This window comes from Camelus ferus, chromosome 9 (assembly GCF_009834535.1).
Source record: "Camelus ferus isolate YT-003-E chromosome 9, BCGSAC_Cfer_1.0, whole genome shotgun sequence".
Classification (NCBI taxonomy): domain Eukaryota; kingdom Metazoa; phylum Chordata; class Mammalia; order Artiodactyla; family Camelidae; genus Camelus; species Camelus ferus.
In genome coordinates, this window is record NC_045704.1 from 45023253 (window position 1) to 45037843 (window position 14591).

General features: G+C 34.4%; 1 protein-coding gene across 2 annotated transcripts in view; it reads left to right on the forward strand.

Annotated features, from left to right (window-relative positions):
- TANGO6 (transport and golgi organization 6 homolog) overlaps positions 1-14591 on the forward strand; it is a 152489-nt gene that overhangs the window by 16238 nt on the left and 121660 nt on the right. For both annotated transcript variants that reach the window (XM_014555757.2, XM_032486612.1), the window contains 4 exons: positions 176-317; positions 5415-5551; positions 7926-8088; positions 9950-10032. In XM_014555757.2, the coding sequence (XP_014411243.1) occupies positions 176-317; positions 5415-5551; positions 7926-8088; positions 9950-10032 (525 nt within the window). The remainder of the gene's footprint in view (positions 1-175; positions 318-5414; positions 5552-7925; positions 8089-9949; positions 10033-14591) is intronic.

The following is a 14591-nucleotide window of genomic DNA, read 5'->3' on the forward strand; positions in this document are numbered from 1 at the left end:
GAAGAAGGTTTTGTAAAGGAGTCTTTTTCTTTTTTAAGGAAAAGTTTTTCTCCTTTGTGGTCTGTACAGATACTGTCAATCAGCAGTATTACTCAGTATATTTATATTTTAAAAATTCTACATATCCTGTCTTTTACACTGACATTCAACTCATACCTTTCTCTTCCTTTTTTAGTCCTGCACAGATGGGAAGACCCAGGTCAGGGGTCGGGCCCCAGCTTGGCTCCGGCGCCTATGTGGGGAGCTCCTCTCTGAAAGGCTGATGAGACCAAGTGGTGTTCAGGCAGTAGTCCGGGGCATTTTGGAAGGAGCAGGTGGTAAGAAATAAAATGTTTGTTACTTTGATATCCACTTTCCTCTGAGTCATGGTGAATTACTGGTCTTTAGCATTTGACTGTAAAACCTGATGGAGACTAGACTTTGTGCCTTTGTGGAGAGTGAGGAAGTTAAAGTGTAATGACTCCTTTTCCACAGAAACTCATTTTCTTGCCATTTTTCCAAAAGCAGTTGTGATACACCTCTCGTGTTGTTACATAATATTGTCAAGTGTTTCAGATAACTTGTAGTATCAGGTGAAAACACCGCACAGAAAGCTTAAGTAAAACTCTAAAGAAAACGTGAAATTCTTTATAGAAAAGGATCAGAGTGCTAAGAGTACTTCACCTCAGGACTTAAAATACAAGTAGTTCTCCTGAAGCTGGAGTAGATACCAAGAGATACAAACTTCGGGATGAAGTTTTAGATTCATTTCCATAATTATATTCTCTTAGTCCTCATTAATAGAAGAAAATTAATTATCATGCTAAGCATGGTAGTAGCTTTTAATTTATATTTTTTTATTTTTAAAACAAAATATTACATGCACATAATTTAAAAGAGTCAATAGGTCTATCAGGCTTTTAAAGAAAAATTGCAGTCCTTGGCACCAGTCCACTCCATTTCCCATCCCCAGAAGCAACCACTTTGAATATTTTTAGCAGATTTCTTCTGATGTTTACCTCTGTATTTCTAACTATAATGCAAATACAGCACCTTCTTAGTTTCTCAGTTTTAGGCATCATCTATCAACTTCTCACCATGGGTATAAAAGGATTCTGTTCTCTTTAACAACCCTTCCACCATTCACCAGAGTGAATTCCCATCCCCTTAGTGTAGTCATATCTTAATTTGGATAGATCAATATTCAGTGTTTATACTCTGCTAACTATGTGATTATTATTTACAGCTGAGCTATGCGGCGTACTATGACTACTTTTCCTTTTTTTACACAACTTTTGTATTTCGTGGCGTTAATAGCTGTTTTGTGTGTCTGCTTAGTTTTTTATGTACTTATCACTAATCTATCCTCAAACTCTCCCCCAGTTGCTTAAATCTCCTTTTAATACATTCAGATACATCAACTATTGTATCTGTTTTATCCTCTTGAAGACTCTTCTCACTGAGGCTTCTCTAATCTGGACTCGTTACCTCTACAGAGCTGTCATCCTAGGATCTCCGTTCATCTTTTTGCTGGTGATCCCCTGGCCTTTCTTTTGTGTTCAGTCCCTTACCTCCTGTATCCCATGCACATTAGTTTCCTGTTGCTGCTGTAACAAATTATCACAAACTTGTGGCTTTTTGATGGGAATAATATTTAAACTGAGCCCTGAAGCCTGCTGAGAAGTATGCACGTTGAAGAGTGAGGGATGACTATATTATAGGTGGAGAGGATCGATGTACGAAGGAACTGCCATAGGAAAGAACATAGTGTTTTTGAGGAAGTTTCAGTATGAGTGGAGCAGGGAGAGTGGTGAGTGAGGGAGAGTGGTATGAGATGAGGGAGTGGTGTGAATGAGGCTGGCAGGGCGGAGAGGGGCCACATCCTGGAGGACTTTAGGCCAAGTTCAGGATTTCTTCTTTTTAATTGAGGGACTGTGCATGCTTAGCATGCCCTCTACCACTTGAACTGTTCCAACCCCCTTCCCCCGAGTTCAGGATTTTGAACTTTATTCTGAGGGCAATGAAACACCACTGAAGGGCTTTAAGAAGAAGAGAGAAATGATCAAATCTACATTTTAGAAATATCTATCTGAATGTATTGTGAAGAATGGGTTGAGTAAGAGCAGAAGCAGAGAGGTCAGTAAGAAGCAGTCATCTGAGCGATCACAGTGGCTTGCATCGATTCTGGTAGCCTTGGAGATGGAGAGAAGTGAATGAATATAAGAGGTATTTAAGGGGTAGAGTTGCCAGAACTTAATGAAGGGCTGGATATGCATGGAGGGAAGAGGAGAGAGAGAATCGATCTTGACTTTCCATTTCTCAGGTGGTAAATATACCTTGGTCCTATCAGACAAAAGTGAGGTCAGTGTGAGTGGCAGACATTGGTAGATTTGGTCTACAGTGGCTATAATGTTGCCTCCCCAGTTCTGCCTGCAGTGCCTTCTAGGGCCAATGAAATGAAAGATTATCAGTTACCTGTGGGAAGTTGTCATATGCAGATAGGTCCTTGCATCTTCTTTTTCCAGAGAAGATTTAGACTCCACCCAAGGGCATGCAAATTGGAGAGCTGCTATAAGAAACTTAGAACCCTATTTTTGCTACTTATTCAAAAATTATGTATGTATTTTTATATTTGTTGTCTATTCAAATCTTATTTATTCTCAAAAATGATTTGAGGCAGTTTATATTTACTCACATATTAGCCATCTCTGATGTTTTTCATTTCTTTGTGTAGATACAAATTTTATTCAAATTTCCTTCTGCCTAAAGAACTTTAACCTTTCTTTTAGTGCAGATCTGCTGATAGTGAATTCCCTTAGCTTTTTTTTGTTTGAAAAAGTCTATTTCACCTCCCTCTTTGAAAATAGTTTTGCTGGGTACAGAATTCCAGGGTGATAGTTTGGTTTTTTTTTTTAACATCCTTTTTTCTTTTTTTTAATGGAGGTACTGGGGATTGAACCCGGGACCTCATGCATGCTAAGCATGTACTCTAACACTGAGCTATGCCCACCCCACCCAGGTTTTTCTTTTAGTGCTTTAAACATGTTGTTCTATTGTCTTCTGGCTTACATGATTTCTGATGCAAAAATCTGCTGTCATTTTTGTGTTTGTTCCTCTGTGTATGATATACTTTTTTTCCTCTATCAGCTTTTAAGATTTTTCTGTTTAATCTCTGTTTTTTTTTTTTTTTTTTTTTTTTTTTTAGAAATTTGATTATTATATGCCTTGGTGTGGTGGGTGGTTTTCTTCATGTTTTTTCTGCTTAAGGTTTTTTAAACTTCTTGGAGCTGAGAGTTTGGAGTTTCCATCATATGTGGAAATTTCTCAGACATCATCTTCAAAATTTTTTCTATCTTCCCTTCTTTTCTCTTTCTGGAATTTAAATTATACCTAATATTATGCTTAGTGTTGTCCTCCAAGTTACTGTTGCTCTGTTGATTTTTTTTGTTTTCAGTCTTTTTTTCTCTCTGTGTTTCATTTTGGTTAATTTCTACTGCTACATGTTCAAGTTTATTTATCTTTTGTTTTGCAGTGTCTAATCTACTGTTAATCCCATCCAGTGTATTTTTCATTTCAGATATTTTATTTTTCATTCCTAAAAGTTCAGTTTGGGTCTTTTTAATATCTTCCATTTCTTTTCTGTCCTCATCATGATCATTCTTTTCATTACCTTTTTGAACAGAGAAGATAAATTTATAATAGCTGTTTAATGTCCTTGTCTCCTAATTATGTCATCTTTGTTTTTATGGGTCTGTTTTTATTGATTTTTCCTTCTTGTTATGTTCCTTTTTGCTTCTTTGCATATATGTAGTAGGTTTTTAAAATTGAGATGTTATTCACATACCATAAAATTTGCTCTTTTATTAAAGAGTACAGTTCTGTGGTTTTTAGTATAGTCACAGAGTTGTGTAACTATCACATCAATATCTAACTCCAAAACATTTTCGTCATTCCCCCCAGAAACCTCATACCCATTAGCAGTTACTCCTCAGCCTCCCCTCCTCCAGCCTCTTGTAAGCACTAATCTACTTTCTGTCTCAGTCAGTTTGCCTCTTCTAGATTACATCCAAATGGAATGATGCAATATGTGGTCTTTTGTGTCTGTTTGATTCACTTAGCATAATGTTATAGCATGAATCAGTCCTTTATTCCTTTTAATGACTGAAAATATTTCATTGAATAGGTATGTCTGGTAATTTTTGAATAGATATCAGGAGTTTTAATTTTACATTGTTAGGTGCTAGATTTTGTTGTATTCCTTTGTTGGTCTTTGTTCTGGGTTGCAGTTAATTTTCTTGGAATCAATTTGATCCCTTCAATTTGGCTTTTAAACCTTGTTACTGTGGGTCTAGAGCAGCCTTTAAGACACCACTACTAAGGCAATACCTTTCTGGGATTTTACCTGATGCCCTGTGTGTTAGGAGGCTTTCCCATGCTCACTAGTGGGAGCATTAACTATTCCAAGCCCTGTGTGAGCTCTGGGGATGTTTCTCCCTCTTCTTTTCTTGTGGTTCTTGCGTTGGGTTTTTTTTTCATACACATACACAGATCATACTCCACCAAAGACTTGAGAGCGGATTTCTCTGCAGATCTCTGGAGCTCCCTGTTGGTGTAACTTTCTTCTCTCTGGTATTTTGCCCTGAAAAACCTGGCTGCCTTGTCCTCTTTGTACTCTGAACTATGTTTCTCTAATTCAACAAGGTGGCAGGCTTTGTTTGGGCTCCCCTTAGCTCTATTGTGGCCGCAGAACTGTCTTTAGGTAGTAGGCTAGGGTATTCTTAGGGTTTAGCTTGTTTGCTTCCCATCACTTAGGTATCAGCGTCTTGGGCTACCTGTTGCCCAGTGCCTGAAAACCATTGTTTTTGTATTTTGTCTAATTATCTAAGGTAGTACTGTAAACCTGGCAACTGTTAACTCCATAGTTTGGTTTAAGGCAGTTTGAATGATATGATGCATATAAAGAGACATCATAATAATAATAATAACAATAACAACAACAACAACAACTTTAAAAGAAATAAACAGTAAGAAAAAGCTAATGTTCAGGTCATATAAATAATATCATTACAACGATTGAGTGCTGCTTTTTTCTCTAAATGTCCTGGAAACCAGCATCAGAAAGAAAGTGCACAACAAGGATCTACTGTATAGCACAGAGAATATTCAATATCTTGTACTAACCTATAATGAAAAAATATTTGAAAAAGATAGATACACACATATATATATATATATATATGTATAGTATGCCTGAAACGAACACAACATTGTAAATCAACTATACTTCAATTTTAAAAAAGTACAGAGGGATAGATTATCTTATGGAAGGAAAACCAATTTCCAGTAGAGAAAAACAGTTTTTACCCTAAATTTTAAGGGCTAATGTGATGAATGAATTGCTATGAGTTTTTGACATCTCTATCCATTGCTGACAGCTGGGGCGGCTGGTGGGAGTGATGCTGAAGCCACAGCTGCTGACTGGAAGAGGTGTGATTTGATTGCAAAGATTTTGGCCTCTTGTCCCCAGCAGTCTCTTTCACCAGAGGATTATTATAGAGATATCTGCCCCCAGGTAAATCATTTTGTATCTTTTGACTGTTTGAGGATTATCTGCTTATTTATACAAAGAGGACTTTTAATGCTTCTCTAGTATTGAGGTAAAAGCAGTATCATGTTTAAGTTTATTGTTTAGTTAGGGGCCTTCTTTTTTCTTTTTTTAAAAAAATTTTTGGAGGGGGAGGTAATTAGGTTTATTTACTTTTTTTTTCCTTTTTCAGTTTTATTAGGTAGAATTATTACAGTTTGCATGTATACATTATACTGCATGTAAATACATATATACAATATACTGCACATTTTTTCAGTTTACATATTTGTACTGATCATTGTTTCTAAGAACAGATTAAAGCTTTAGTTTTTTAAACTTACATAGTTATCAAAGGAATATAGCCAACCAAAAAATAAAAATCGACAGAATGTGGTAATCCAATCATAAAGGACAGTCAAATTGTGCTTACACGTATTCAAGAAATCAATCATCTAAGTTATAAATAATAAGTAGTTCATTTGTGTCCTTATCTTTTTTGGGTTTTTTTTTGTTTGTTTTTTTAGATTCCATGTATAAGTGATATCATATGGCATTTTTCTTTCTCTTTCCGGCAGGGGGCCTTCTTAATAAGTGATTAAAAACCTATGGATGAGATCGATCCTGTAGGTTTAAGAACACCTCACCATTAATAACTGACTAGCACAGCCAGCTCTCAGAGCTGGGATAGGAAACTACAGTTTCATCCTATTCATTATCTTGTCTGTGTTTTTAATTAGTTTTTTAAAAATACACATTAAGTAAACAACGTAAATTAACATGGTACTCAATTTTAAAAGCACAAAAGAGTAAATGGAAAAAGTAAGTCTCCCTCCCATCTCTGTACCAATTTCTTGTTAATTTTCCAGAGATGGTCTGTGTATTATGTGTATACAATTATATGTGTATGTATGTGTGTATATATTTTAATTTTTGTCCAAGTGATAACATGCTACACAATCTTTCAGTTTTGTTTTTTCATTTAACAGTGTGCCTTGGAGGTCATTTCATATAGAGCTGCCTCATTCTTTTCCATGGGTACATAGTGTTTCATCATATTATGTACCATAATTTATTTAGCCAGCCTCCTATTAATGAACATTTGTTTCCATCCTTTTGCTATTACAAACTGTGTAATAGTTAATAGCTATAAATCTTGCCCACATGCAAGTATTACCATAGGGAAAATTCCTAAAATTGAAATTGCCAGTTTAAAGGGTATGTGCATTTAAATTTTTGATTGATGTTGTTTATGTGTCTGTTTTCCCACACCTTTGCCTACACACTGTGTTACAAAACTTTTCTTTGTTAATCTGATAGGTATAAACGTGGAAGGAGTTTTCTTAGTCAGCACTCCCCATGTATTTAGATGTAAAATATGCCTTTTGGAGCACGGTGGGAAGAAAGTCATTCAGTTGTTAACGCTGGTCTTCAGAGTTCTCATGGGTAGGCATGCGTGGGAACAAATATCACAATGCAAAGATCTCACATTGGAAAATATTAAGTATAAATTATCTTAAAGGATAAAGTTATCATTTACAATGATGAGTAAATATTTTCCAAAACTGTTTAGCTATAGTTTTGGTACTTAACAAAATGATAAAATCAAATTATAGATTTTAGTCTTCCTGAGTCTCTTTTTGGCAGTGTCAGAGATCACATACAGTTTTTGGACAGAAGATTCTCTTCTGTCTGTAAAAAGTACGAGTCACTTTTAAGCCAGAAAGCGAAATGCACTTTTCTGTTGAGTTCTTAGACTCAAGCCTGAGAGATTAATGTTTATTTTTGTAAATAAAGTAGACTTTTTTCCAGGATAGTTTAGACATGACAGGCCCTTCAGATCCTGAGTATATTTGTATGCCTTGACCCCGTGACCTTCATTTGGTGGTGCTATTTATCATAGCAAAATTTTGAGAAAAAAACTGAATGTCTGGAAATAATATTTTTGAGAAATTTATAACAATATGAGATGGTTTCAGGAATGCATGAAACTGACTATTAAGTGTGGTCTCAGTTAAAAAGAAAAAATTATTATGTGGAAAACATATTGGAAAAAATATACCAAAAATGTTTATAATGATTTGGGAAGTCTTCATTTTCTTTTAAACATTTATTTTCCAAATTTTCTACAATGACATGTATTTTATAAATTTGATAAAACTATTTAATACAAACATAGCCTCTCCAGTTCTTGTACTCTTTGACACTGGGTTGTTAAAGAAAAAAACCCAGTTCTCTTGAGTCAGTGTTACTGCAGTGAGTTTATTTTTTGGGTTAAAGAAATTAATGCTTTCTCTTCTTAGTTAAGGTAATTGCTCCTCGCAAAGAACCTACTATTTACTTCATGTAATTTTTCTTTTAGATTTTGGATTTATTTCACTTTCAAGATAAGTTGACAGCGCGACAGTTTCAGAGAGTTGCTACCACTACCTTTATAACCATGTCAAGAGAACGCCCACAACTGGCAGCAAAGTATCTCCTTCAGCCGGTGTTAGCGCCTCTTCATCAGTGTTTAAATACAGCAGGTAAAGGAGGGAGTCTGCTGGTTCGGTGTCCCTCTAAAGGACCTTCTTCCGTGTTTTGGACTTAAATGACTTAAGTCTGTGGTAATTCACTGTCTTTAGTTTTACTTTTTTCCCCTCAGCTTTTTATTTTGAAAATCCACTTTTGCACCACCCCTGTCCACTTCACATAGATTGACCTACTGTTAACATTTTGGCATGTTTACAGTCTCTTTCTCTGTTTCTACACACGTATGTATTTTTTCTGAAGCATCTGAGAGTTAGTTGTGGACATCATCTAATATGCAGACTTTATTCAAATATCTCTTTCTTGTCCCAAGAATTTCCCTTACAGCTGTTTTTTTAAAAATTGAGAATCCAGTCAAGAATCATGCATTGCATTTACTTTTTATTTTTCTTTAATATAGAATAATTCCCTAGTCTTTCATCTTTCACTGATGTTTTTAAAGCCTGGGTTATAGAATGTCCCTCAATTTGTATTTGTCTAATTGTACCCTCATGAGTAGATCTAGGGTAAGCATTTCAGCAGGAATACTACATACAATGATATATATTTTTTTATTCCTTGTGATTAGAGCCACATGGTATCAGCTTATTCCATTATTAGTGATGTTAAATTTGCTCATTTGATTAAGGTGGTAGTAGCCATATTTCTCCACTGTAAAAGTACCTTCCTCCCTTTGTAATTAATAACTGATCTGTAGGAGATCATCTGAGACAGTGTGAAGACCCTATTTCCCAGTAGTCCTTCATACTGTAGTTCAGAATCCATTGATGATTTTTGCCCATAAAATGGTGACCTTCTGTTTTTTTTATTGTTTCTAATTTTTTAGTTGGTATTCTTCTGTAATGAGGAGCTTTTCTTTTCTCCCTGCCTCATCTCTTTTAAAAAATTAGTTAAGGGTCAGTACAGATGGACAGATTATTTTTTTTATTCAATAGGTGACCAAACATTCCTGCCCGTTTTGGTGCTTAAATTTTCCCAGATTTGGTTAGTGAGTTTAGTTGTATTTTAATGTCTTAAAAGATGAATTACCATATTTTATCAATTACAAGATGCACTTTTTTCCACATTAAAGAAAGCTTTTATTTTAGAAATCTTTTTCACATTTTAACAACTCTGCTATCTAGATGCATCTTGCGATCATTGTTGGCCAGGTAGCAATCATGGCATTGTCTGTGCCTGCAAATGAGCTTGCAGAATGGATGTTAGTGACCTGGAAGAAGGTCATGAAGACATTAGTAGAGTGGAAAAGGAATATAGAGGCAATATATTATGGCAAAACATAGATATCAGTAATTGTGCTAAAATGTTTCAGAAGAGTTAGACATTTAGTGTGAAGTTTTAATTCCTTATCCTGTTTATTCCAATTATTTAGCTTATATAAAGAATGATATATAACAAAATTGTGTAAGTAAATCTAAGAGAGCTCTTCAAATACTTTTTTTAGACTTGATTTTAAAACTTTTTATAGGGAAATTTTCAAACACATCTACCAGGAATAGTATAATAAATGCCTGTGTACCAATCACCTAGACACAACTATCGACTCTGCCATTTTCATTTAATCTAATCTTCAATTTTTCATTCATTAATTTAAAATTAAAATTCTAAGTGATAATGTTTCATAGGTTACTTGGCAGTGGGTTTTTTTTCGTTAATGATACATAAAATAACAATGTGTGTTTATAGTCAATGAAATGTTCCATAAAATACTGTATTTGAATGGTGCCATATTGTAACCATATTGATTTTCTAATTTCAGTTGTTACCGAAATTTCTAGTAAAACTTTCTTCCTTAGGCCCAGTTTCTTCTATTCAGTGAAGTTCCAAGTGTGGGTAATTTTGTTTTTTGTTCTTTAGAGATTCCAGAAAGCAACATGGTGCCAGGGACCATTTTGGTGACAGAAGAAGAACTTAGTAGATGTATTGAGGATGTATTTAAGGTTGGTAATTTGAGTCATTAATGTTTTTAGCTAATATTTGTACTTAGTCTTTTAAAATAATTTTGTCTTTTTAAACCTGTACTTCAGGAATTGGAATGACTAATCTTAAATTCCAAACTGTCAAAATCTTTTTACTTGAAAACTGGGAGCTATAAGGTGTTAGTGGAAAACTGGTACATTTTGAAACTGTCAATTTCATCATTTACTCTCAATGTTAAACAGTTCAAATTCTCTAAGTGGCGCATGCCACTGATAAAAGCATGTCTTTTGAAGAAATTGACAAAGGCATTTGCAATACTGTAAGCGTCTTATAAGTGTATGATAATATATATATGTATTTTAATTGAAGTATAGTTGATTTACAATGTTGCATTAGTTTCAAGTATATAGCAAAGTGATTCAGTATGTATATGTATATATTCTTTTTCAGATTATTTTCCACTATAGATTAGTACAAAATACTGAATATAGTTCCCTGTGCTATACAGTAGGTCCTTGTTGTTAATCTATTTTATATATAGTGGTGTGTATCTGTTAATCCCAAACTCCTAGTTTGTCTCTCCCTCTCCCCCTTTCTCCTTTCATCACCAAAGTTTGTTTTTCATGCCTGTGAGTCTATTTCTGTTTTGTAAATTAGTCATTGGTATCCTTAAAATTATATGATAATACTGAATCTACTTTATAATTTTTAATAGAATCATCATCATAAAGAAGGAAGTTTGAGTAAACGAATCCTGCAAATGACTAAATATATACTGAAAATGAAAAAATATTTATATAAATTGTATGGTATCTATGATTATAATCTTATAAATATATATGAAGTACATATTTTTAGACAGAAATGAAATCCATTGTGTTAGACCCAGATGGCATTTAATTTCTTTAAAGTTTATTTCAATAAATTTATGATAAATACTATTAAAGACATTTATACTAGTAAACAGCTTTCAAGATTATATTTCACGTAACAAGGTGCAGCCACTTTGGGAAATAGTTTGGCAGTTTCTCAAAAAGTTAAACGTGGAGTTATTATATGACCCAGCAATTTCACTCTTAGGGATATACACGAGAGAAGTGAAAACATGTTCATACAAAAACCTGTACATGAGTGTTCATAGCAGCATTATTCATAATAGCCAAAATGTGGAAACAACTGAGATGTCTGTCAACTGACAAATGGATTAAGAAATGTGATATATCCATATAATGGAGTATTTTTCATCCATAAAAAGGAATTAAGTATGGACAAATGTTGAAACATGGATGAACATTTAAAATTATAATTTTTTAAATTTTAAAAGGAGCCAGACCCCAAAGACTATCCATTGTATGATTCTGTTTATATGAAATGTTCAAAATAGGCCAATTCATAGACACAGAAAGTAGGTTAGTGGTTGCTAGGGACTGGGGCTGGGGAATTGGGAGTGACTGATAATGGGTATGGGGCTTCTTTCTGAGGTAAGGAAAATGTTCTGGAATTAGATAGTGGTGGTGTTCATACAACCTTGTGAAAACCACTGGATTTTACATTTTAAGAGAGTAAATTTTATGGCATGTGAATTACATCTCAAAAATTTTTATTCCTTATTTCTTTTTTATGGTAATAAATTAAACATTTTAGGGTAAATTTTTAAAGTTTAGTCTGTTATAAAATAGTTCTAACATACTAAAAAAAAAAAAAGTAAAACTTTCATGCACTAACCACTCAGCTTAAAAAATTAAACATTATCCAGAAATTGACACAACATTGTAAACTGACTATACTTCAATAAAAAATATATATTATTATATTTATATAAAATATACAAAAAAATTAAACGTTACAGATTCAGTTGAAATCCTCTATCTACCCATCCATGATCACATTTCCCTTGCTTCCCACTCAAAGGGAACTACTGTCCTGAATTTGTGTTTATTATTCCTTAAGCTATTTTTAGTAGTTATGCATGATTTTAAATTTTACTTAAATGGCATTGTAATATATCTAACTTTAATCCACTCATTTCCACTGCAAGATGTTATTCCATTATATGGCTATATTACCATTTACTTGTTTATTTTTCTCTTGATAGACATTTGAGTTGTTTCCAGGGAGTTTTGTCTATCTGTTAGGTGCATTGTGGTTTTAGGTAGCAGTTAGCTCTCTTACTATTAGTGAAGTTGAACATTTTTGTGTGCTTTGGTTCATTCATATTTTCTCTTCTTTAAATTGCCTGTTTATATATTTTCTGTTTTAATAATAGGGTTATTTCCCTATTTAAAATATTTTTAGAGTAAATCTTTTTTTTATAAAACAGCTTTATTGAAATATACTTTACAGATCATAAAATAATGTTTTAAGTATATGATTCAGTGATTTTTTTCAGTAAATTTACAGAGTTGTGAAAACATCACCACAGTACAGCTTTAAAGCATTTCCATCACCCCAAAAAGACCTCTTTGTGCCTATATACAGTCATTCTCACCCCCAATCCCCAAGCAAGCACTAGTCTGCCTGTATCTCTATGGACTTGCCTTTTGTGGGTATTTTGCATAAGGGAATCACGCAATATGTGTTCTTTTGTGACTGACTTCTCCCCCTTAGCATCATGTTTCTGAGGGTCATCCAGGTTGTTGCATATACCAATACTTTGTCCCTTTTTATTGCTAAGTAATATTTCATTTTATGAATATATACCATATTTTGTTTATTTGTCATCAGTTGATGGACACTTGGATGTAGAATAAATCTTTTTCTAGACATATTTATGAGATATATTTTACATATTCATCCATTTACAGTGTGCAAAATTATCAAATAGCCAGGTGTGGAGTATTAGAAAGTCTTGAAAGTGCTGGTGGGGGTAGGACTAATTATGACTAAATTTTGATATGAACCCCTCAGAGTATTCCTTAGAAGTCAACAAATTGATTTTAGAGGAAAAACAAGGTGAAACAGCTTCTTTCTGGCAAGTTGATTAGTCTCTAAAAACCAGAGAGATCGAGAAATAGTGAATCCTGCCATTTCTCCTATTCTTGCCCCCTCAAAGCAGGGGAAACCCTTCATAGTTCGGTGAACAGTTTGGCAAATTAAAAACTTCCTGGAGAGGCAAGCAAAACATTAGTTTGTTGTAGACACTTGATTATGCACAAGGACTGGGACTGAAAGCAGGAAGGGGTGCAGAAGGGTAATTATTCTCTCTACAAGGTTTTGGCAGCTTAGCTGCAGTGGGAAAACAGAGGAAATGTGTATGTTGGAGGAAAATGGTAAACATTGTGTAAAATTTAGCAACAAAGGATATGTTGTCTTTATTAACTTTCTTCTGATACTAAATTATAGAGTACAGCTCAAAGGCAGGAAATAAGGAAAACATCTAGGTTGGTTGAATTGATCCAGCAACTCACTTTGTAACAAGAGGGTGCAGGAGAGTGTTTAATTTTGGAGAGGCATTTGGGAACATTTCCAACTCTGGTTTTCTCTCTCCCCCTTCTTTTCTTTTTAACAAATTGATTGAGATGGAACTCACCTACCACACAGTTCACCCATTTAGAGTGCTCAATTCAGTGTTTTTGATATATTCACTGGGTTGTGCAACCATCACAGCAATCTAATTTTAGAACATTTTTGCCCCCCCTCAGAAGGCCCCCATAACTATTAGCTATTACTTCCCATTCTCCCCACTTTGCCCCCAGCCCTATGCAACCACTAATCTAATTTATGTTTCTATAGATTTGCCTATTCTGGACATTTCATATAAATGGAGTATATAATATGTGGTCTTTCATAGTTGGCTCTCCACTTACCATAATGTTTTTAAGATTCATCTTAAAGTATCACGAAGCAGTACTTCATAGCTTTCAGTGCCAAATAGTATTCTGTGGTATGGATATATCACATTTTGTTACCTTTCTATCATTTGATGGAAATTTGCATTCTTTCCACATTTTGGCTATTATGAGCAATGTTGCTGTGGACATTCATGTGCAGGTTTTGTGTGTATATGTGTTGTCATTTCTCTTGGGTGTGTACCTAGGAGTAGAACTGCTGGATCATTTGGTGACTGTGTTTAATCTTTTGAAGTAGTGCCAGATCCTTTTCCAAGGTGGATGCACCATTCTACTTTCCCACCAGCAATCTATGAGGATTCCAGTTTATCCACATTATGGCCTATGCTTGTTATTATCCTTTTTTAAAAAAAAAAATAACATTCCTAGTGGGAGTAAACTAGTAGCTCATTATGGTTTTGATTCACATTTCCCTAGTGGCTAATGATGTTGAACAGCCTCTCATGTGCTCATTGACCATTTGCATGCCTTCCTTGGAGAAATTTCTATTAAGATCCTTTGCCCTTTTTTAAATTGGTTTGCCTTTTTATCATTGGTGGGTTGCAGAATGGGGCTCACTGTCACCAACAGCTTTCTCCAAAGAAAACCTCCTCGTCAGTCTCCCCTCGTTCTCCACACCTTTGGTCTTCTCTGACCTCTTTCTGAATGAGGAGCTTTTACAGTTTTGTTCTCGCCGTAGTTTGGTATCCTTCTTTGGAGTTTTAAGTCTATTTAAGTCTATGGCATCTCAC